The following is a 26,202-nucleotide window of genomic DNA, read 5'->3' on the forward strand; positions in this document are numbered from 1 at the left end:
GGAATTAAAATCTGGACATGTCATATAAGATTCGAACTTTGTTCTGTATGACTCTTCAGTCTGTGTTTTTCCCAATTTCACAGTGGCTGTTTTCAACCAGGATTCCAAATGACCACCTTTTGTTTTGTTTTATATTGTTTTATTTATTTTTGGTTTGTTTTGTCTTGTGCTGTCATCACTGTCAAACTGAAATAAACTTTCCGGCCTCATTGGAGAATAGTTCTTCTGGCACCACGTTCATTGGAGATAATAGAAGTCTTGCTTAATATTTTACAGTATCAGCTCAGCTGTCAGATTTAAAACCCAGTTCTGACACTCTGATGCTTCTCCTGCTGTGTGCTGCCTCATGCTCTATGCCTTCAGAGTTTTCATCCATAAAACAGGGGCAATATTATTTCAAAGATTTAATATTTAAATGATTCTAAGGTAACTGCCTCACACATAATAAATGCTCAATCAATGGTAGCAATTACTTTCTGATTTTAAGAAAGAGATGGAAATGGGTTCAGTAGTTTTAATACTTATAATCTCTTGTTCTTTCCATCTGTTGGAGTAGGTTATTTAAAAGAGGATTCTAGTTACACTTGCTCTTGGTAAATCATTTTATTGTTTGTTACAAAATTGTTGGGATGTGAGACCAGGAAATGCTGTGTTTTTTCCTTTAAATTAACACTTTATTGTTTGGGTATCTCCGGGAGTACTATAAAAACTGAAATGTTGGCGTGTTGTTCTACATTATTTATATTTTTATGTTAGCCTGCAAGGTTTGCCTGCTATAAACAAGCAAGTACAAGGAGTAAGTGCTCCAAAGGAGATATTCCTTTCCTAGCACAGTTAAAATTGAATCCGCAGTTAATTTTTCACTTCCATTTTATTCTTAGAACAAAGTATTATACAGATTATGGTTTTTTGAGTCATATGTAAGAATGATGATTATAAGGATTTTTAAAAATACAAAATTTTAGCTTTTATGTTAAAAATGGAATCTCCCAAAAAAAATGGAATCTCTCAAAATGTATACTTAGATTTTATCAGAACTCTGGACCAAGTAATCATAAGCATCAATTATATTTTTATATTATGACTTAGGCGAATTCCTATTTTTAAAGATTAAAATACGTAGGAATAAAATAGCTTCACAGTTTTACGTATTTAAGTCCATCTACATTCACTATCTCTTTTATTGCCAAAAACACATCCCCAGAAATTTAGAAAATATAGTATTAACATCATCACTTTGTAGGTGAGAAAACAGAGACACAAAATAGAACTGAGTGACTTGTCTGAAATAACACACCGGTTGTAAATAAATCCAGGACTGGGGCTTATCTTCCCTATTTAAAGTCTTTGTAAAATTTCTTAACACACCAATAAGCGGAATTCTATTCTGATTCCACGTCCTTCTGCTCCCAAAATATCTAGTATGAGTCGTGTAGCCCGGAACCAAGATGTTCCCATTTTCTAAATGTCTGCACAACCAAGTCATTAGGCATAACTAACTGCTATCACAGCCATCTGTAAATGAGCTTTGAAAGAAACAACTTTGATACTGTAACAGAAAACATCACAGAGGCAGAGAACAGTATTTTATTTGATGAGTTTAACAATATCTCAACTAATAAATTGCCTGTCATCCCTGCCCAGTGTAGAGATAAGGGGATGAGGACATGTAGATGCCCTTTTTGGCTTGCCAATTTGTAATTATTCCATGACAAAACACAGTGTTACTATGATTGATGAAACATTTTAGGGGAAAAAAAAAGGTGAGGGGAGACTTAAATGGAAAGATTTTATTAGGTTTTAAAATGACACTGCTAACAATAGTGCTGGGGAAAAATAAACACAAAAACATTTTAAGTAGATAGCAAGAACGCAACCTAATCCAAACTGCTTAGAATGTCCTTGCTGTTCTCACTTACTTTTGCATCATATATGGGGATGCAAACAACTTAATTCTAAGGTTATTGTTGCAACCTTTTCTGCTTTGTACTTTGATCAGAAATAGTGTCTGAAATAAAAATGAGGTACCTCTAAGACTTCAGTGGCTTGTCATAAAAGGATGTTATTAAACATAAAAAAAAATCCAGTAACTGCATACCCTGAGCTAGAAAAGCACTAGAGTGATAAGGAAATGTACATTATACAGTAATATTAAGATCACTCTGATCTTGAGCATTCATTTTTAAGTTGGACAAAGTTTTTGAATCAATCTCCCTTGCTCTTAAGTATTCGTATCTCAAGTTATATAATCAGTTTTACCGTCCCATATTGGGTCAGATCACTGGTCCAGAAAATAAGGCATCAGGTCTTTTCCCAGAGTCTGTGCTATTAGCTAAATCATCTTCACACTGCTCAGTGTACCTAACCAGTGGTATAAGGCTACAAAACTGATGGAGGAAAGCAATTTCTAACTGACCCTTAAGGCAATTATTTTAGAGCTGGAAGCGTGATATTTGATTACACCTAGTATCATTTTCAATTTAAATAGCTATAAATTACTCACATCTTTTTTTTGAATGGCAACAAATGGTTTTAAATCAGTGAACTCTTCTGAGAATTGAAGAAATGTCCATATGTTTATTATATGCCCCATAAAACAGGATTTCTTTACATGCTTTAATTATTTCTTGGGGCCATGATTTTATTATGTGTAAATTTATTTTTATTTTTATTATTTTTTTACTAAGAAATCCTATAAAATAGTCAAGTGACTAATGATTTGAGACCAGCCATACATAAATGATAAAATAATAGTTTTGTGACATGCTTTATGATAAAAACAGGTTTGTCTTAAAATATAAACAAACGTCATGTCTAATCCTGCTGGGATGAAAACTAGGAGTACAAGATTTATTTTTCACAGTCCCAAAGTAGATCTCAAATATCTAAATTCAATTAGAGGCCTTTGTCCTCTTAAAGAGGCTTCGGAAGGCAGAGGGAGTTAATCTTGGCAGCACTCTGGAAATGAACAAACCCCAAATAGCCTGGGTCAGAGGAGTTTGGGATCAGCACACAGGCAAGCAAAGGAGCAAAGTAGGGTCAGGGAAATACGGAGTATGAATTACCTACTGAATACCACAACCTCCATTGCAGTTTGAACACTAGTATGACTTAGACCTCTTACAAACCATATACCAAGTAATAAACAGTTTGTTGATAAAAGGTGTATGACATACTCATATCTGGGTGCAAACAAAAAAACTCAGTATTGTGTTCACCTCATTGGACAACCATTTATTGTGCATGTACTATGTAGCATATATATATATATAAATGTCTGAAAATACAAATATCAATTATTTATGGTCTTTTTCCTTGATAACCTCACAGTTTAAAATCAAGGACATATTTATAGTGAGTTCATCCAGTTATAAAATATGGAAAACTTGTTTTAATAATAATGAAATATGAAAATAAGCTTTTATGTATATCATAGTTTGGCACATCAAGTCTACTTAAGAAAAAGTAAGCTTCCATGGCCATTTTTTCTCAAGCAGATTGGCGCCATGTTTTTTATTCATCAAAAGTTGTTATTTGAGTAGCTTAGCCACAGATTTTTAAGTCTGTTCTTACAATTATTGTACTTTATTTTGTACGTGTTAAGACATCTGTCATATTTGAAAGGATATGTCACCAAAAAGATTGAAAAATTATTGAAATTAAATTTCTGTATTTTTTCTTTCAATGATTAAAAACTATGTATACTTATACAGACATATATATACATGTATATATATAATTATAAATACATAAATGACAGTCAAAATACATAAATGACATTTCACGATAATTTTTGATGAATGTCTGATATGACTTATGGCAAATACCTAAAGAAAAAGAGGTCATCCTGACATTGTCAAGATAAAGTTTATGTTTGGATGGAGAAGATGGAAAGAAAAGAATCAAAGGTGCCTTCAACACAGGTCTGCACAAGGACTCATGAAATAATGATGTGGATAAAAAGAACTTGAGGCAAAATGGCTGTCATCTTTGAGGAGGAAGGTAATAAATTAAAAGGTCCCATAGTTAATTTAGGGAATTGTTGGAAGAGGTAAGTAGGAATATCTAGTAGCTATTGAATTAAAATGCAGAGAGAGATCAAGGATGTAGAAAAACAAAACAAAACAAAAAATAAGCCTGTCCCCAATGGTAATAGTTGACTACAGAGAGTGACTATGATCTCCAAGAAGGAGAAGGACAAAGGGCTGCTAAGAGAGACATATTAGGGATGCACTAAATGTTGATTGCAGATAGCCTGAAATGCTGCCCATGCTTTGCTTTCTGGGCCCTGCACTATAATTAAAGGATCTGAAAAAATGGGTGTTAGGCTTTTGCCCTACCAAAAATTAAAATTTAACATAGATTTGACCATTAAACAAATACTATTTTTTTGATATTTAATATTGATCAGTCTGATATCAAGATGCACCTATTGACTGATGGAGAAGTAAGTTGTGATTTTTGCCATTTCCTTCTCCGAAATTAACATAGTCTTGTCTCTAGGAATGGATCATAAAATGTGCAAGACTTAGGCTGGTACCATCAATGTAGGTATCAGGAAAGAATATCACTAGACATCAGACAAGCAAAATCCTAGTTTAACTAAAAGAAAAAAAAAAAAACACAGACAAAACTGATAGTTTTTGCATTTCAATACCATCTCTCACACCTAGATGCAGTGAATATAGAGGTCAAAGTTATAATCGCAAATTATAGAAGGCAGCATATCATCATTATACTATGTACAGTTGGACCTCATGTAATATTAGAATGGAATGTGAAAGGATTAGAGTCAACTTCATGATACAGTTAAAAGAGTACTAGGTAGCTGTATGGATAAATGTTTAAACTTTTGGTAAGTATAGATTAGATACAGGGTTTTTTTTTTCTAAAACATTCTATTACATTAATCAAGTGTCATAAAATTTATGGCATCTTAAAATCAAGGAAACAGGTTCTCATTGATAGTTAAATCAGGCTGCGAGTGATGTAGGTATATACTTCGATAGTGTGTCATCTCCATTTTCGTGGTTCATGGATTTACTTTTAAATTTGCTTTAAACTTTATGTGCATTCATTATTAGCAAAATATAACTGAATTTCATCTGTAATCTGATCTAATAAAATGTGTCTTATAATGAGAAATATAGGTCTTTTTCATGTAATGTAACAGTTGATAGATTTGATAGATATTTTTATTCTAGCAAAATTATTTCATGTTAGGTATTTTATTTTACCTATAGTTTCATTTTTTTCCCTCTTAATTTTAACTTCACAATTTACTATTCCTCCCTCTTTTCTTTGTTTTTTTTTTTTTGAAAATTCAGTTGTGAATTTTCAGTCCATTTCCTATCTAGGGGCCAAAGGCAGGACCCCCCAAGATGGGGCCACTTTAGCATGAAGGTTCTTTTGAGTTACAGAGGTTAGAAAAGAGACCTGCTCCAGGAAGAAAGCTATCACCAAAGACAACTATGTTATACTACAAACCAGGTATGGTAGACACAGAAGAATCTAGCAAGGCCTGTTTGATCAAAGTCCTCTGTGACCCACTGATTCTGAGTGGTCCAACAAACATTTGTTTATCAAACTTGAAATCTAAAAATTAATTAATTAATTAATTAACTCTTTTCAGCATCCTGTGAATTGCATTCCTTTGAAGTCCTGCACCCTAACCTCTTTCTCCTTAGATCAGAATGACATAAATACATTTTTGCCTGACTGTCTTTAGCATTTCCACATCTGAGTGGCTTCTCCCATCCATACACTATTAAGTTTGATTTTCTTCTGTTCATCTGTCTCATGTCAATCAGATTCTTAATCCAGCTAGAAAGACCTTGAATGGGACAGGAAATTCTTGTTCCCTGACACCTATTCCTGGTGCTCATAATCAAATCCATATTTTTATCCTTTACTAATAGTAAGTAACACCACCTCCTTTCTGCAGTGTGCTCTGCTTGCCCACTGTACCCTATTCTCACCTTGACCAAAGTAATATCAACTCTATGAACCTTCCTATGTCCTTATTATTAGTTTTTCCTGTCAGTAAATATAAGAATCTTAAGCATCTCTTATTTTACACGTCCGTAATCCTACAGTCATTATCCATTTGAATTCATATATTGTAGAGTTGATCATCCACCATTAGTACACCTCAATCTAACCTTCCTCTGTGTTGAGCCCTGTCTACTAAATCCCATCCTTATTTGATTAAAACATTACCTTGAATGTTTATTTCACAGAGAGCACTTGGGTGGGTGATCTACTCTCTGAATCCATGTGTTTCTAAAAATGTTTATCACCCTACTGAGTAAAAGGTTTCTTTAGCTGGTTAGAGAACTATAGGCTCAGTTATTTTATCCCAGTGACTTGCACATGCTAGCCCACTGCCACTCAGTTATGTTAGTGAGAATTTGATGCTATTCTAATCATTTTTCCTTTGTTAACTGGCAACTTTTTTTGGTGACTGAGAGCTTATAAGATTTTTCTCCCTATCACGGATTTGATTTTCTCCTTGAATATGTATTACTTTAATGATTAGAAACAAAAATCAATAAAACTAGTTTCTCAAAAACTATTTCATAACCATCACTTAAGTACCAGAAAGACTATAAGAGTGTTATTCATCTTTACTATTAAAGTTAATAGATACAACAGAATGAGAAAAAAATTAGAATCATTGATTCATAAATTGAAATAAATGTATGAGGATTTTTATCCTACCCTCTGCAGCCAATGAGCAAGAGAAGTGGCTTCCAGTGTCTAGAGAAATAAGATGGCTTGTTTTCTTTCTTTGTGTATTCTGCTTGGTTTTACTCATTTGCTCTAAAAGGTGTGTTTAAATAGTTCTGACAAAGAGAGGAGCAAAAAATGATCATAGCATAGAATGGGAACATTTTCTTAAGTGCTACATTTCCTTCAGAAAATAAATAAATCAAAAACAGCAACAGAGACCATTCTATCCATGAAGGGGTGTTGCGGCGGCGGGGGGGGGGGATATATCCTTGACAAAATCTGAACCATAATCAAAGGCACACTTTTCCTTTCAAAAAACTTGAGGTAATATCTGTTGCTTCAGTTTAAAAAACACATTTTCATTGAAGAAATTCTTTAAAATAATGAATACCCAGTGGGAAAACTTGATTCTTATGTAATCTTATTTTCTTTACCATGATAATTCTAACATCTTGCGTTTGATATATATGACTTTTCTTTACTAAATTGGATTTGCTAAATCAATGGTCATAGAAACATGAGTTTATACCAAGTGTTCTATAATCAACAATGGAAAAGTGAGAAGTGTATCTTCAGTGCTGGATTTATTTATTTTTTATCTGTCTTCCTAATAATTCTGCAAATGTGAGTCTGTGTATATGGAGGGTGGGTCATGTGTGTATCATATTCTGGCCTGCACTTAAAGATTCGGGTGCAGAAGAAATTCCTAGAGGGGAAGAAGAATATAACTCTGTCTTTCTTTTCCTTGTCTTATATAGAGGATGTAATGACGTCATTTCAGTGTGGAAACAATAACTCCAGTTCTTTTCTTGGCTGGCTGAACCCATTCTAATTCCATTGTAGTTCTTTTATCTTTCCCTTCTCCTGACCTTTTCTTCCCTTTACCTGTATGTTTACTTTAATATTCCCAAGAAAAGTACAAACCACAGAAAGTCCATAATTGAGGAGGCTAATAATGATGATTTTTCTAAGTTCATTAGAGCATTGGGGATGAGAAGAGAATTGCCAGTGCTACTGGAAACAAATGAGCCCAGCAGGCTGCCTTGGGGAGAAAAAGAAAAGGAAAAAAATAAAGCTTTGGCGTTGCTCCACCTTTGACATAGAGGGCCTGTTTCACAAGGAATCACATAATAGTTATAGTCATTTTAGTGTTCAGATTTACGGAGCAATACTGGCGATCATGTCCAGAGGGAAAATGTGTGTAAGAGCTATGCTGCTGTTAAGGTTCCATGGCTTTCAAGTTGTTATAATCCATTTGAGCCCCACCAATATCTCAAGTGCTTGGAAAAGGGAGAATAATATTTTCTCTTTTTTAATTATTTTTCCCTGACTGAGGTCAATAGATTAACCAAAATGGAATACCAACTCAAATTGTGTTCAGCTTCTGGAATGCCAGTGTTTTATAAAACCACAAAAAAGTCACAGAATTTTACTTTATTATACAGAAAGCAATACAGTATGATTTGTTGCCCAAAATGTGTCATTACTTGGATAGTCAATATCACCCTTAAATTTAGAGATTTAGATGCCCACTAATTGAACCTTAAGAGACAACTTTATGACAAAGTACACCTTACTCTATAATACAGAGATAGAAGGTAGAACCAGCTAGTCTTAAGTATAAAAAGCACATACAACAGATTTTTCTCTCTAAAATGCATGATTTAGCCCATGAGAGATTTAGTTTTGTCATAAGTAAAAGAGAGATGATACTAATCATTGTGTTGTTGTAACAATTAAATAAAATGAACCATCTAGCAGAACGCCTGAGAAATGTTTTCTATCTTCTTTCAGATTATTAGGTATAAATCACACTGATCTAGTTTTTTATATAAGCCCACAATACCAAATTGAGTAGCTAACCACCAACCACAGGAACAAGTTGCCCAAAAATTTGTTGAGAGAGAATGTTTCTAGCATGTGCATCTGATTATTATTTACACCCCGGCGTGGTTTTCTGGTAAGCTGAACTGAACCACGTGGAACCCCAAAGATTTTTTCTGGCCAACACTGGGATCAAAAATAAGCTAATGGGCTTTCTTGGTCCTTGTTCTCGTCTCTCATATCCTAACCTCCGGACTGTTATTACTCAGTTGGTAGGAAGAGCCAAACCCAAGTGAAAACAAACAAAGAACAACAACAAAAGGAAAAAAACAAGAATGTAGTAATGGCACAGCAACGTCCATTAAACTACGGAGATCAAAGCAGATGGTGTCAGGAGAGGAGGTCCACCTAGAGATAAATGCAAAGAAAGGCAGCAAGCTGGCTTGCTCCTTGCACTAGAGCTGAGGAAATGCCAGGCTCCTGATTCTGACACATCCTCTGGAAGAGGAGGGAGCCTTGAGTGTTACCTCATAATTAAATTGTGTATGGCTCTATGCTTGACTATTCGATTGTTAATACTCTTGTCTTAATGTCCTAAATGCACCTCAAACTTTCCTTGTCCAAAAGCAAACTCCCTCCTTAGCCCCAAAGGGAAGCTCCTCTTCTGCTTTTCCCTGTCCTGGTAAGTGGATCAAGGTATCAGCCAAAATCTTCTAAGCGGGAACCTGGGAGTCATCCCTGCCTTCTCCCTCTCCAACTAACTCATATCCAGTTAGTCCCTGATCCCCACTAATATTTTTAAAATTCTTTTCCTCTGAAAAATCCAAACACACAAAATTTTAAAAAAATAATAATAATATAAAGATCGCAGGTAGCCATTATCCAGCTAATACAATTATCAATTCACGCCGAATCTAGTTTAATCCTAACGACCTTCCTTTCTCTTCTCGCATCATTGATTTTTAAGCCCTAAGTGTTTCTGAAATACAGCTCATCCCACTTTTTTCCCTGATTGTGCTTTGGTTAGTTCTTCATGTCTTGCAGCATTCTACTAGGTCTCCCTCTCTCTCTGGCAAATAAATAAATCTTAGCTAATTTTCCTTATATTTCAAAACTATTTTGAAATTCAAATCTAATCAGATTTCTCCACTACTGAAATCTGATAATGGCCATTCTTTTTTACCCACTGAATATAGTCCCAAATCCTTAGCAAGTGTTTTCTGAGTTTAGACCATGCCCACTTGCACAGATTCTTGCCTCACGCCCAACAATACAGCTCTCCTGTAAATTATGCCGCTCGTGCAGGCCTCCAAGCAGTGGAGGTGAGCTCTCGCCTTTGAAAGGATTATTGGGAACCCCTTTAGTTTGTCTACATTCTTATACTTCAGTGCCTGGCTCCAGCATCCCCTCTTCTTCTTAGCCTTCCCTGCAAATAACCTTCACCCTTCTAGCCAAAAACTTGCCCAGGAAGCCATTCTCCTCTCTGAGTTACCTCTCTACTGCTAAATTCCCCTTGTGTTCATTACCCACACTGCATTCTAATAACTTGGGCTTTTATCCATCTTCTCCAGAAGTCTGGATCCTCTTCTGTTACATGCCTTTGTTCTCACAGCACTCAACTCATGATGTTAGACATGAACCATTAAAAATTTTTGCTGGCGTGTTTTAATGATATTTGATAAATTAAAAAAAATTTTTGTCTCCAACTTAATGGTGTAGCAATGAATTTTTCGGGTGATATTCTAATCTAAATATTTATTTTATAATCCCACAAGAAGGTTTAAATGGAAGCTTTAAATATAGCATTACAGAGAGCAGGAAACATAACTGGTAAATTGATGTGAACAATGAAAATGAGAGCACAAAAGGAGCAGGCTTCTATTTTCCTATATTATAGCCATCCAAAGAAACTTTCTCCTTGAAAATTAATTACTGTGAAGCTGGACACTGGAAAGTTTAAAGTTATTTAAATGCTTCAAATTTATATATTGCTTCATGAAGATAATTTCTTGCCTATCTCCACTATCTTGGGGGAAGAGAGGAGGTTACTTTCAGATAAGTGCTATTTTATGAAACAAGATTTGACTCGGACCATTAGGGAGTTAGTCCTTATTGTATATCGAGTCCAGAAGATTGGGAGAGAGATAACAAAATACTTTTATTTCCCAATTCTTGATAAGAGAGCTAAGAGGTCAAGTGCTCAAAACCACACGGTAGAGAAAGACACAAAAATCATTGTTAATCTCTTCCTTCTGCCTATTAATAGTGTTACCCAAGACTTTTAAAAAATGTTGGAGTCCAATAACTTATTGCCATATTAATTTATTTTTAGAAAACATAATCAGTTGATAATAAAGTGTCTCATTTTCTTGGACTCTGACCAATACCTCAAACCTAGTGAGTCCTTTTTCTCTGTATTTTTGCATATCATTTTTCAGCTGTAGACCACAAGGGATACAATCTTCCTCGTTCTCTATATTACCAATAACTGATCTGAGAGCACAATTTCTTTTAAAGTTAATATAAACTTCTCCCAGTATGCAGTAAAAGGAGTCAAATTTTGAGATAAAAATTGAAACTTTTATTTTAATAAGAACTCAATTATATGCTCCTGTGTTAACTTGCTTTAGAATGTGAACTCTGACAGCAGGGCACATATCCTGACTTTTTGATTAATTTTTACTTATTTCCCAGTGTAGACCATATTCACATTTGGGGACTAGGAAACTCCATAAATATTTGAGTAACTAAATGATTAAATCAAACCCAGGGTTAGGAAATATTTTTCCTTTACTCGATTTGGATGATTGTGTTCAATTTGTGAGCTACTCGCAGTTAATTTTAATAAACTAGTTTTGTGTATGCGTACATAAACATACATGCTCGCTCTGAGTATATATGTACATGCTGTCATTAGAGTTGTAGAACTCATCTCTGTACACAGAATAAATTAATAAATACACACACGTTAATGAAGTATTACCTCTTAATAAAGTTTCAACTCCTTAGCACACTAAAGCTATTCAAAATTGATCTTACTTTATTATCAGACTTTCAGTGATTTTCCTCAATTCTTCCAGCCTTCATATGCTTTTGCTTAGGGTTGGCATATGTCTAGCCAATGGCTAAGCATGAACAAAGTGTTTTAAATATACTTTTTGAGGGGCACCTGGGTGGCTCAATGGGTTAGTCATCTGCTTTCAGCTGAGGTTCCAATCCCACGGTCCTGGGATTGAGCCCCGCCATCAGGTTCCCTGCTTAGAGGAAGTCGGCTTTTCCCTCTCCCTCTGCCCTTCCTCCTGCTTGTGCTTGCTCTCTCCCTCTCTCTCTGGCAAATATATAAATCTTTAAATATAAGTAACAAATATGCTTTTTGAAATTTTTGAAACATATAACCCTTTAGGTCAGCTGTGTACTGCCCAGTATCACAAGCAATGCCACCTTCTGTTATCTGACACCTGATGGAGTCTCCCACCTGGCCCATTGGAGCTTTTGAGAGCTCAGCCTTTGTTCTTATATGTCTTATAAGTTGTTGGCCCCTCAGGGGAGTTCAAAACTCATCTCTTCCTGTTCTGCCCTATTTATCTAAGAATAAATCAGGTTTTATGTTGCAGATTAGAGCTTTCAGTGAACAAGGGATTCAAAATCAAACCCCTCAGAGAGGTGCCTGTTAAGGTAAGGGGAAAAGGCCTGGCGCAAAAACACAACAAAAATCTTAGGTGCAAGGCCTGATGTAGCTGTGCTCTTGATACTGGAAAAAAAAAAAAAAAATGTTCTTACTTCTCACAGGCTGATTGGTTTTTCTCTTGAACTGATTTTTCCAAGCAACTGAAATAGTAGTGTGCCCATAGTAGACATTTGGGTGTGTGCTCAGAGCAAAAGACACACTGAGTGCTTCTGGCTTGCTTTGTTTTAGGGACAGGCCTTCCTTAGGCCCAGGAAGGGAGTATAGCACAGTCCTACCAGTCTTACCATGAAATAGGTCTGAATTGTAGGACATCCTGCTAGTAGTGAAGATCTTATACTTGTTGAGTTTTGGACCTCATGGTTAACACTCAAGGCCAAGTCTCAAATATTTGAAAGTCCGTTTACAGAGATCTTTGGTAAACTAAATGGTATTTTTCCACATCATAAAATGGAATAACACCATTTTATTGATATTTTGGCTAACTCAAATAACATGGAATTCGTAGGGAAAATATGTTAATGTGATGGTCCTGCATAAAGTCATTATGCCAAAGTAGATATTCTACATCTGAATTATTAAAATGGAAGTGGCTCAGAGGATGAGTGGTTACCTTTGTGTAATGGCATTACAGATGATTTTTATTTTCTTTCTTTTCAGCATTCTTCTGAAGAATTATACTACGCAGCATTAAATTACTGGAACTTTAAATTTGAATTATGGGAAAACTAATTTTAAGATACTATGTTATAGAGTCTTTACGAGTATCTTTATTATCATATATATGTCAGGATAAGTGATTTAAACTAGGTCCCAGACTCCTGAAGTTCCTTTCCACATAGAAAGGGGATAACATTACATGCTAATGGCCAAGTAGCCTTTAAGAATTTTAACCAAAGTGTAATAGGACCAGAATCCTAGAAATTTAAATAGCAATAGTAATATTTTTAAAATAATGAGATTAGCAGCTCGGATATAGGGCTTACTGCATGCTAGGTGCCACTCTAAGAATTATCTGAACATCAATTTCTTTAGTCTTCTTGACAATTACCTGAGGCAGTCACAACGTATTTTCCATTTTCAATAATCTTTCTATCACGGTGACTAGCACATAATAAACACTCAATAAATGGTAGTTATTACTACTATGAACTCTTATAATGCAGTATTTAAGAAAAATGAGATCACTTTGACATTCAGAATGCTCCAGGCCTGAGTCAGACTTTGCCACTTATTAGTTGAGTACCTTTGGGCAAGGTAATCCAACTTTCTATATTTCTGTGTTATTTATACAAATAGAAATGATGTCTGTATCGGTAGGTTTATATGAGGATTAAAAATGAGTGTTAGATAATGTATATGAAGTGCTTAGTATGGTGCCTGGTTCATTGGGAGTCTTCAGTGAATGGGAGTCAATCATGTCAATCAGACAGCTGCATCTTAAAATGTGCTCCCCTGGAAGCTACAGGGTAGGAAACTACCTTGAAGTCAGGTCAGAGGTGAAATGACATCAATTACATTATTTCCTTCTCGTGCCATAACATCTTTTAAGAGTTCCATAATATGTAAAATTATGTCCAAACAGAATTATATGAAAATGTAACCCATGAAAACCTCAACTTTTAAGACTCAATGAAATCTCTTCTGACCTCTTTTCCTGCTCTAGTAAAAAGAATGAGGCCATTATTCACCCTTGCAGTCTTCTTTCACCACATACACACTTCCCTGTCCTCTGCTTACACCCCCCTCCCCATTCTTTTGTCAAGGTGCCTAGATTCTGAAGGGCAAAGGCAGGGCTGTGGTTCTTCTTTTATCCTCCAACAGAGATACAACGTCAAAATATCAAAACAAATCAAGGGAAATGATTGGCCAATGGAAGAGTAAAAGCTATTAACCCAATGGATATCCCTAATTTAAATGATATTTATTAAGGAAATTACAATAACATAAAAAATATAATGTTATCTTCCCTTTTGTGTTCCAGTCAATTAATTTATGTAAGTTTACTATTAATATTTGGTAATTTTTTTTGTATTCATATATGTCTGGTTTCATTATTCAAATGTCATTGTATTTATGAAAGAATAAATATGGCAGAGAGTTCTGACTATTCAGAATCTTGTCTTTATTTGTCCTGGCCTACCTCCCTTCCTGCCTTAAGACAACCAGCCTTCCTTGCAGTCAGGTGTGGCCATTTAAATGACTTCCGGTGAATAGAATGTGGACCAAAGTAATGGATGACTCTTTTACGCTCTCAACTCCCTACCTGGACCGATACAGAGAAGCCCTATGGGGTGGTGGAGCCATTAGATGGAACAGTTGTGCTTGTGTCCTTGAACCATTGTGAAAGAATGACCAGAACCCTCACCTTGGTCTCTGACTAGAGCAGTAAATTATCTTTTTATTGTTCTGAGCTGTTACATGTTTGGATACATTGATAGCACTTAGCCTATTATAATTACTATAATAAGTCAAATGATAAAGCATATAAATATTAAAATAAGAGTATGAAATAGAACTATACAGGTTGAATATCTTGAAAGGATAGTATTTGCAAATCTTACCTGACCTGTCCATAGTAGTCATTTTTGAAAAAAAAGAGAGGAATGTACCTCCAGGTGTCTACCATACAATAATGTCTGTACATATATCCTTAGTGTTTGAAAATGAGTAAGTGGAAATAAAATTTGAGTTAAAAATAGAATGCAGGGATACCTGAGGGGTTAAGCATCTGACTTAGGCTCAGGTCATGATCTCAAGATCCTGGGATCAAGCCCTGCTTGTGGGGAGCCTGGTTGTCCCTGTCCCTCAGCCCCTCCCCCTGCTAGTGCTCTCTCTGTCTCTCTGCCACTCTCTCAAATAAGTAAATAAAATCTTAAAGAAAATAGAATGCAAATATAAAGTTTCCACTTTCCTTCTGAAATCACTACCTCAGTGTCTTTCGATCTCTCAAAATAGACCATAATTCATTTGACAAATCCTTATTATACATTTTTGGCACTTTAAAATAATTCTCACAGAAGCAGCAGGATGCAACAGTTAAAAAAAATAGGCTTTGGAACCAAACTACCTGGCTCTGCAACTAAATAGCTGTGTGATGTTGGCAAGTTACTTTTTCTCTCTATTCCTTATTTTCTTCAGCAATTAAAGGGGGTCACAATGATACCTACTTCCTAGAGCTTAGGTAAGGATTCAGTGATTTCATATTTATAAAGCATTTGGAAAAATCTCCAACTTTCAGTTATCACTACATATCTGCAATAGCCTGTGTACAAATTAAATGTTACACAGCTTATTCTGAAAGCGAAATTAAACTTGGTTTGATAATAATGGAGGATAAAAATTAAAAATATTTATCAAACTTGTTTTTGCAATGATTCCCCTATGATTTCTCTCTGTACTCCTCATTTGCTCCCCTCTACCTTCAGAAATATTTCAGTTGCCTTATGCTTCATCTTTGCCCAACATTCTGTCTTCCTTTTAGTGACCTGTCTGCTCCCTAACCAATACTTAGCCTACCCTGGATTGGCCAGTTGGGGTCTGTTTCAGACGGCTGCCTTGACAGACTAGCACAAACTGGGAGGCTCCAAACAACACAAACACAGCCTCTCCAGCTCTGGGGGCTAGAAGTCTGAAATCAAGTCTGTTGGAAGGGGCATGTTCCCTCCAAAGAGTCTAGGGAACCCCAGAGTTTCTAGCTTCTAGTGGTTGCCCACTGTTCTATTCTTGACATCCCGTGACTTGCAGCTGCATCTCTTCAAGCTCTTCCTTTGTCCCCACATAGCCTTTTTTTCTGTGTCTTCATGTCCAAATTTCCCATATATTTATTATAAGGATACCAGTCACTGGATTAGGGCCCACCTAATTCGGTGTGACATCATCTTAGCTTAATTACATCTGCAAAGGTCCCATTTCTAAAGCCATGCTCACAAGACACAAGGTTAGGACTTGAACATCTTTTTGTGAGACATAATTCGACCCAAAAGACTTAATGTCAGCTGAAAATATTCTCTTTCTCCTCTAGCCCATTATGGTCACTTCTGAAAGGCGCTTATCTTCTGTTTTATTGACTTGATAGGTAATATAAATTTGCTTTCTAATTTTTCACAAAGGGCTTATGAATCTATATATTTTCTGATAAATTATATTACAAGACTATAAGGTAAGGACCATGGACCATGATATATTTTTTTTATTTGTGTACTCTTCATAGGATGATAAAATGTACATGGTATTTAATGAATAAATGCATTAATAAGTAAAGAGATGTAGACCGAGTAATGTAAAATCCTTCTAGGGAATAAGAAAAAAAATAAATGGTACATGATTAGAGCATGTCAATTTGTAATCTCTGATTTTTTTTAACTTACAGTATGCTTTTGACTAATTATAGAAAGGATTATAAATTTACAAATGAGTATATATATGCATTGACGTTATTATAATTAAATTACATATACAATTTGGAACATGTTCCAATACAGTTTCAATAATTACGTTCAGTGTTTCAGAAGTAAGAGATTCTATTTTGCTTTGCAACTACAAAGAAAGTGTCACATTATAATAAAATTAAGACAACTGTGGAATGTAGATTGTTCTGTTAACTCTTCCTAAAAATTGACTTTGCCTTGATTTAAACTGTTTAACAGTCACAGTCCCCAAACCTTGGTGGAAAATATTGAAGTTAATTTCAATCATATATAAATAATGTTTTAAATGGACATGTCCACAGATGACAATGAATGTGGAAATTTGACCCAGCCCTGTGGTGAAAATGCCAACTGCACTAACACGGAGGGAAGTTACTACTGTATGTGTGCACCTGGCTTCAGATCCAGCAGTAACCAGGACAGGTTCATCACTAATGATGGAACCATCTGCATAGGTAAGTTTGGCTGCCTAACTTGGATTTGTATAATCCTACAAATTCTAACAGGACTATTCCTAGTCATTCACTTCACATCAGATACAGCAACAGCCTTCTCATCAGTTACCCATATCTGCCGAGATGTAAACTACAGCTGAATTATCTGATATATACATGCAAATGGAGCCTCCATATTATTTATTTGTTTATTCATGCCTATGGGATGAGGATTATATTACAGCTCCTATGTATTCATAGAAACATGAAACATTGGAATTATTCTTCTATCTGTGACCATGGCCATGGCATTCATAGGTTACGTCCTCCCATAAGGACAAATATCTTTTTAAGGAGCAGCTGTTATCACACATTTACTTTCAGCCATCCCTTACATCAGAACTAACCTGGTAGAATGAATCCAAGGTGGTTTCCCAGTTGATAAAGCAACCCAAACATGATTCTTCACATTCCATTTTATCCTCCCATTCATTATCACAGCCCTGGCTATAGTTCATCTATTATTCTTAAACGAATCAGGATCCTTCAGGGATTTCATCTGATTCAGACAAAATTCCATTTCACAATTAAAGATATCCTAGGAGGGATCCCTGGGTGGCGCAGCGGTTTGGCGCCTGCCTTTGGCCCAGGGCGCGATCTTGGAGACCCGGGATCGAATCCCACATCGGGCTCCCGGTGCATGGAGCCTGCTTCTCCCTCTGCCTATGTCTCTGCCTCTCTCTCTCTCTCTGTGACTATCATAAAAAAATAAATAAATAAATAAAAATAAATAAATAAAATAAAGATATCCTAGGAGCCTTATTCCTCATTCTAACATTAATATCACTAGTCCTATTTATACCTGACCTACTGGGAGATCCAGATAACTACATCCCTGCAAACCCAGTTAACCCCCCACCACACATAAAACCTGAGTGATATTTCCTATTTGCCTACGCTATCCTACGATCCATCCCTAAGAAACTAGGAGGAGTACTTGCTCTAGTATCCTCCATTTTAACCCTAGCAATTATCCCCTTACTCCACACATCTGAACAGTGTGGAGTAATATTTCGACTACTCAGTCAATGTCTATTCTGACTATTAACACCAGATTTACTCACAGTAACATGAATCGGAGAACAACCAGTAGAACACCCCTTTATTATTATCGGTCAAATAGCATCAATCCTGTACTTCACAATCCTCCTAATTCTAATACCAATCATTAGTATTATTGAAAATGACCTTATAAAATGAAGAGTCTTCATTGTATAATTATTATTTTGGTTTTGTAAACCAAAGATAGAGAATAATCACTCTCCCTAAGACTCAAAGAAGAAGCATCAGCTCCACCATCAGCACCCAAAGCTGAAATTCTTTTTTAAACTATTCCCTGATAGACAAATCCCACCCAACAACTTTCCCAATTCATATATTGCTACAATTCTACTGTGCCATGTGAGTATGTCTAAAATATTTAACCATAACTACCTATTCAACCAACACAGAATTTTTTTTCAATTTTTGTCATGCATTAATGGTTTGCCCCATGCATATAAGCATGTACATGCTATTATTAATAGTACATAAGGACATACATTCAAACACTTATCCATTCCAAAATAAAATGAATCAGACTCCTCACCCAGTCCGGAAGGGCTTAATCAATAAGCCTCAAGAAACCATCAATCCTTGCACAAAGTATCCCTCTTCTCGCTCTGGGCCCATACTGCATGGGGGTTTCTAGCCTGAAACTATACCTGGCATATGGTTCTTACTTCAGGACCATATAATTCTTTACTCCTATCCTTCAACCCTCTCAAATGGGACATCTCGATGTCCAATCAGCCCATGATCATACATAACTATGGTGTCATGCATTTGGTATCTTTTAAGTTTTAGTTGGGGGGACAGATATCACTCAGCTATGACCGTAAAGGTCTTGACGCAGTCAAATAACTTGTAGCTGGACTTAATTAATATCATATACCAGCATCACATAACCATAAGGTATAATTCAGTCAATGGTTACAGGACATATAAATTTATACACACCTACATATACACGTACACGTACACAGCCCTTGCAGTGACTATTCTAGGTTTCATTCTGCCACTAGAATTAAACCTCACAATACAGGCCTCAAGTTCAACTATCCATCAAACTTCTTTAAATTCTCCAACCTACTAGGTTACTACCCTACCATTATACACCACCTCACACCAACAATAAATCTATTAATAAGCCAAAAATCAGCATCAATACTTCCTAGACATAATCTGACTAGAAAACGTATTACCCAAATCAATCTCCCATTTTCAAATAGAATCTTCTAATCTAATATAATCTTCTAATCTCAAACAAAAAGGTCTAGTTAAATTGTATTTTCTCTCTTTTATAATTACCATAGCCCTTAGCCTACTAATACTTAATTACCATGAGTAACATCCATAATTACCAAGACACCGGTTAGTAATGATCAACCAGTAACAATCACTAACCAAGTCCCATAACTATACAATGCCACAATTCCCATAGCCTCTTCACTGAAAAACCCTAAATATCCATATCATAAATTACTTAATCACCTATTCCATTAAATTTAAGCACCACTTCAACCTCAGCATCCTTTAAAACATAACAAGCAGCCAACAATTCAGATAATAAACCAGTAATAAATGCAGCCGACACATCTTTATTAGAAACTCAAACCTCAGGATACTGCTCAGCTGCCATAGCAGTAATATAACCAAAAACTACAAGCATTCCCCCTAAATAAATTTTAAAAACTATCAACCCCAAAAGGACCCTCCAAAATTTAACACAATAGCACAACCAATATCACCACTAATAATTAGCACAAACCCACCATAAATAGGAGAAAGTTTTGTAGCAAAACCCACAAATCCATTACAAAGACAATCCTTAAAATAAAAACAATGTATGTTATCATTATTCCTACATGGAATCTAACCATGACTATCTCTTACTGCTTATTACTGACAGAGATTGAAGCCTATCTGAACCAAATTCTACCTGTCGTTGAGTGTACCCTACTTGTGCAGTATTTTTAGAAACTTCATTCATGCCTTTAGTTCTCTAACGCTGTAAAATCAGTTACTATGGAATATTTATCTAAGGGCGCAAGGAAAATATTTGGGGGGAGAATATCAAGCAGTTCACAAGAAAAAAATCATCAAAGTTATGAGATCTAGCATGGCAACCAACGACAGAATAAATATTTACACTTTAATTTGTTGACTCAATAAAATTATCATTTGCATGACAAGATACTGATACTGATGCTTTCATAAATATGCACTCCAAGATGGGCTCCACATTTTCTCAGAAAATGTTCAGAAAGGCATTGGTTATAAAAGAATTGTTCTAGTGCATTTAGTATTGTCTGCTGAAGGTAGTGACACTTAAGATCTGCATTAAGTTTTTCTGAACATTAGAGTACTATTTAGAAAATCATTTCCAGTTCACAGAAATGTCCTCTGAAATGATAATAATTTTAATTAAATCCCTATGTGAAATATTATTCTGAATTGGAAGAGAGTATCTAGAAGTTTTTAAATGTCCTTATGTTGTAATTTGGTCATGCATTTGATATACCAGACTATAGAATTCAGAGTACAGTCTGAGAAAAAAAAGACTTCTTAGGAAATTCAAAAAGATGAACTATTTTCAGAGGCAAATTCTCTGAAGCCAAAGGCTTAAGCTTCGAAAGTAAGTTATACATCATCTTAATCATGGTTTATACAAAAGTGTCCAACTTACCCACAACTAGCTTAATTAATTATGGCTGATACTAATCAGCAAAATTAATACATAAACTGTGGCCTGAGAGTGAAGCCATATGGCCAGCAGAAAATGCTAGACTAGAACTCAAGACTTTATATGCAACATGGACAAGGGTAATGTGCTGCTTCTACTTTACATAGTTAGATAAAAGAGAGATATCCAAGTTAATCTAGATCACACTGAAGCCTTTGATTAGTTCCCTACTGAGATTCTCATCAGTAAGCTGAGGAGAAGTCTAATAATGTTATTATTAATACATGATAAGTTAGGAGACAATGTTCACTTTATCAGTGAAATGTCTGTATCAAAGAACTTACCTTGTCTATGGTTCATAACAGTGCCTATGGTTCATAACAGTTACTCTGCTATATAAACAAAAAATAATTTATTCTCCTCATTAGATAGCCAAGGGATGTGCAGGCTACTCCAGAGTCACATGTTTAGGATAAAGGGAGGAGGATTAGAATCACGGCCTTGTATCTGGAAAGCCAAGGGAAGGCGGAAGTGGGTGGCTGTCTAAATCTTACGCATTGTTTTGAATCATACAAGTGCAATGGATCATGTTTTTGCAAGGGCATAAACGATTTAAAATATGAGAAAATAGGACTATTTTTGCTGAACAATAATTTTATCTTTAGTATTTGCAACAACAAAAAAATTTATTGGAACATAGCTTTACTGTATATTCAAGAAATAATCTACAAGGCTCTGCCCAGAAAACTTGGAGTACCTCACTATCTGTTCTCAAGCTCATTCTCTTGTTGCTGGTCTTCCTAGAATGTTACGCATGTGTCTATTCTACCCGTAGTAGTTAAGTTCTAATTATAGAGCTCTGTAAACTTTATTGGAAATGTTGCAGTTAGTGAAGAAATAGAATTTACAACAGCTTAATTACTGGAAATTAATACAATTTTAACTATGTTCTCCATCCTTCTTGTCTCTGGAAGACATCTGTCTTTTCATCTGATCATATTTACTTTTAGTATGCCTCAATTCACAAAAGGCTATGCTTCTCTGTTTGCTTTCCCTACAAGTTGAGAATTCCTGTATTAGAAAAAAATTGAATCAAGACACAGAAAATACACACACAAACACACACACACACACACACACACAAAGATGATTGAATGCCAACATTTTATGGAGGTATAACATATTTGTAATTTCAGACTCTTTCTCCCAATCCTCATTAATTATTGAGATATTGTGGAATGGCCCTAAATTTTGGCTAACTCCCTTTTTAGCTATTTTACATAATTAGTAAACATAAGAACTATATTAAAACCCAGCACCCAATATTGAGTCCTTCAGCTTCTACCTGTTTTGTTTGATGGATTATTCACTGAAGAACTCATTCTCTGGAAAATTGTTATTCCTCACCAATTTTGTTATCCTTAAGGATTAAGCTTTTTTGAGAAGCAGAACGGCTATATCTTTTTTTTCCCTTCTCTAGTCCTATAGTAATTTTCATTGTGCACTATGGTAGTCTTCAGGGATTTTGAACAGAGAACTATAATTCTGTTTCCTTTTACGATAGTATATCACCTTGTACTGTATCGCCTCTGACTTGAAAGTTTAGCTTATCCTTAAATTTGACATGTCTGGTAATTATAGTCATTAAGAACCTCTATAAATAGATAATGAAATACTCCAGTTCAGGGCAAGAAATGACGCAAGCAAAATTCTTTACCTTTAGTCTATATTCAAATAATACTGTCCACAGATAAGGTAATTTTGTTGTTGAAGGCTTTGAGGGAAATTTAGCATCCTGCACATTTGTTTTCTCTTGGAATTACAGTAAAACAGAATTTCAGATCCCTAACGCCCAAGACACCTGGTTCCAGACTCACAAATGGGAAAACCAAAGCATCCAATAAGAAAGTGAATTCTCCCAAGGCCATATGAGTGCAACTCAAGAACTCCTTCACATTTACCATGTGTTTACTGCTTCTAATTTTGTATGTCCTATTGCCTTGGGTACGCTGATAATTTCACTTTTTTTTCTGGCTTTGAATAATATTAACATTCAATTTTGTCTTTGCAAATTACTTTCAGTAATTGAACGTGTTATCTTTTTTTTGCAGTCTGTGAGTTAAACATTAGACAATTCAGTTATTGATGAAAATGATAAAAATCAAAACAATCATAGGATCATGTTTTGAAAGAAGATTATGATAAAATACTGCTGGCTTGGCTCATTGTAGACATGAAAAACAAGCACAGCCTTACTAATGAAAAAGTAGCAAGTGAATTTTTTGATGTGCAAAACAAGCAAATGATTATTATGATGTGCTCACATTTGGCAAAATCAAGTTATTAGCATTAAGCCAAGTGTTAGGTTGGTGGCAGAAAAAGTGGCTCAGTTATTAAATATGGTATGTCAATTCTAGCCTGACTGAAATAATTACATAATAGCAATTTAACTTTTATTAAGATGAGGGGGGATCTTTTCCTCTTTTACATCTCTGGGGAGTACTAAGACATGGCAATCTAATGAGACACTCATTATCAATCTGTTTTCTCCAAGCCTACATATTCACAGTGCTCCTGCTATTAAGAAAACACACAATGTAAATAGAATCACTGGATCTGTTAGATCTTGGGCACGACTTCAAAACACCATCACATACATTTCCTCATTGTTACAAAAAAAAAAAAAACTCTATTGAGGTAAAGGGTATTTTTTATGGCTTTACTTGAAGTCACAAGGCTAATGAGTATGAAAGCTAGGATTTGAATTAAAATCTTCAAAAGGGCCTTTACTTATAATAGGAAGGATACATCGTGTTTTTATTAGATCTCAGCTAATGAGACCCTGCAAGAGAAGTGGGCGTGGATCTTGCTGCCAAATAGCAGTCATGTTCATTTTGGTAAGCCACCCACATCCCACTTGGGCATGGCATACTCTTTCAATATTTTATTATTCTCTCTATATTATTAGGTAGCAAGGGGCATAGAGTGATAACAACAGTAGAGGCTTTTTGACTACTCTGGCACTCTGTGATAGTTAGATACTCCATTAGCAGGTTAGATTCAATAAACTGTACTACTGAGGCACAGAGTGAGAAGGATATCAAATTCAGCAAACCTCACTTCCACATTTGGGTAAAAAATTATAAAATCAAAAAAGTATAAGCAAGACAAGTCCAAAACAATTTGGAGACCATTTCGTTGATGGGATGCATGATTAAGATTTGAAAACCACTACTTTGGTAGATAGTTAATATTCTTGTATAACATTTGGAGTCAGGATATAAAAATTTGCATAATACCAATCTTGAATGCTGGTCTCCTAGGAGACTACCTCCTTGTTTTTTCTTACAAATTACCAGATCACCATTTTGTCATGTGGTGAATTTAGAGTTGAAAAACCCTACTCAGTCCAAGGCTGACAACCTGGGATTATAACTAGCTAAGTGAGTGGTGGTAGGAAGGTCTAAACTAGAGCAGAAACCCAACAAACCCACCACAGATGTGGAGGATGCACAGGGAAAACTGAAACATAGTCAGTTATAAGCACCAAGATTATATACCCCCGTGTCCAAAATATGAGAGAGAGGATGGAAATTGAGTTTCCCAAGATTTGTTGCTTAGAGATGAGTTTGGGACAAAGTTCCCAAGAAAATTTACAGCTTTAAATAATTTTATTTATTTTTTAAGGATTTTATTTATTTATTCATGAGAGACACAGAGAGAGAGGCAGAGACACAGGCAGAGGGAGAAGCAGGCTCTCTGCAGGGAGCCCAGTTGGGGACTTGATCCCAGGACCCGGGATCGCGCCCTGAACCAAAGGTAGATGCTCAACCACTGAGCCACCCAGGTGCCCCTAAATAATTTTAATTTTTAGAAATCAACGCCTCATTTCTTATTAGCCATAAAAGACATCTAAAAATATGAAATGGCATGAAATAAATTATTCTATTTGATATCATATGAGTCTCTTCACATCTTCATTGGGATTTTATCCCCATTTGGGTGTATAATACATGGTACTTCTTCGGTTCTGCTCCAGAGAGGACTAGTCTTTTGTTCTCTTACATAATTTTTTAATCACTTCATGGATTTCATGAAAGATAATAACCTGAGTCTGCACTTCCACTTGGCTTCTTTTTTTTAACCTAACCAGAAATGCTTTCCTTGATGATTCACTGTATCTTAAGAGTCAACCTGCTGTTGCTCATCCCCCCCTACTTTATTTTCTGTGTGTGTGTGTGTGTGTGTGTGTGTGTGTGTGTGTGGCGGCAGTCTCTAAACACACATTTATAGAAATGAGAGGAAGAGGATGAGGGTGCTAGGATAGTGTTCCTGTTTTTTTAAAAGTAGTGTTCTTGGATTTCTGGGGAGTACAGATTATGAATATATAAGCTTAGCTGAAGGACAAGGAGTTTTCTACTCTTTTTTCAGCCTATGAATTGTTTTCTTAAATCTAGTACCATTGCCTTTCTAGCTAATGGAAATTTCTTCAAGAACTACCAAGAGGCTTACTGTCAGTTCCAGTTTTTAGTAGTTTGAGTTTTAATATCATTTCTGTGCCTTCGTTGAATTTTTGAAGTGAGAAATTAGGATCAATTACTTTTAAAATAACTGGCTAGACGTCTTAAGTTGGACTTTGATTACTCCACCTTTTCTATGGCAAACACTATTGTGGCACTCTATTAGTTTTTTTAAAAAAATCAAATTTTATACTTAACATTACAGGTTTATTCATTAATATAACACAGAGTATCTCTAAGATGTCAGAGCCAGACTGGGAACACAAAAATCTTTGCATTAGTTGAGGGTAATGATCTGGACTCTTCCGTTCCTTGGAATCATTCCCTATTGGAACACTGCCCTCTGGCAGAGTATTTATACTATATTTATAACTTTAAGACATATTTCACTGCAGTATGTAAAATTTTAAATTAAGAATATAAATTATGTGAGCTTAAAACCTAACACTTTTATTGTGACTTTGCTATATAGCTACTAAAAATCTAAGACTTAATTCTATACAATTTGCTACTTTATCTATGATGACTTTGCATTCAGAATCATGGTAAAATATAACCTAGATAAAAGTAATAAGTTGTGATAAAATTTTAAGGGAGTTGAATCACACATTCTGCTAATTTTTAGGCTAACTTACATGCAAAAATGATGCTTTGTAAAGAAGGTGGGCAACACTTTTTATTCTCCAGATTAAACTGGGTTGTTACAATTGATTTAGTTTCATAGTAAAAAACAGAATTTTAGATGTATTTTAAAAATTGAGCCTTTATTAAATTAGGACTAAATGTTAAATTG

General features: G+C 35.3%; 1 protein-coding gene across 1 annotated transcript in view; it reads left to right on the forward strand.

Moving 5' to 3' along the window:
• Nucleotides 1–26,202, forward strand: part of ADGRL4 (adhesion G protein-coupled receptor L4) — a 110,794-nt gene that overhangs the window by 41,846 nt on the left and 42,746 nt on the right. The window contains exon 3 of the mRNA XM_041748817.1: nucleotides 16,974–17,126. Within this exon, the coding sequence (XP_041604751.1) occupies nucleotides 16,974–17,126 (153 nt within the window). The remainder of the gene's footprint in view (nucleotides 1–16,973; nucleotides 17,127–26,202) is intronic.

Source organism: Vulpes lagopus, chromosome 3 (assembly GCF_018345385.1).
Source record: "Vulpes lagopus strain Blue_001 chromosome 3, ASM1834538v1, whole genome shotgun sequence".
Lineage (NCBI taxonomy): Eukaryota > Metazoa > Chordata > Mammalia > Carnivora > Canidae > Vulpes > Vulpes lagopus.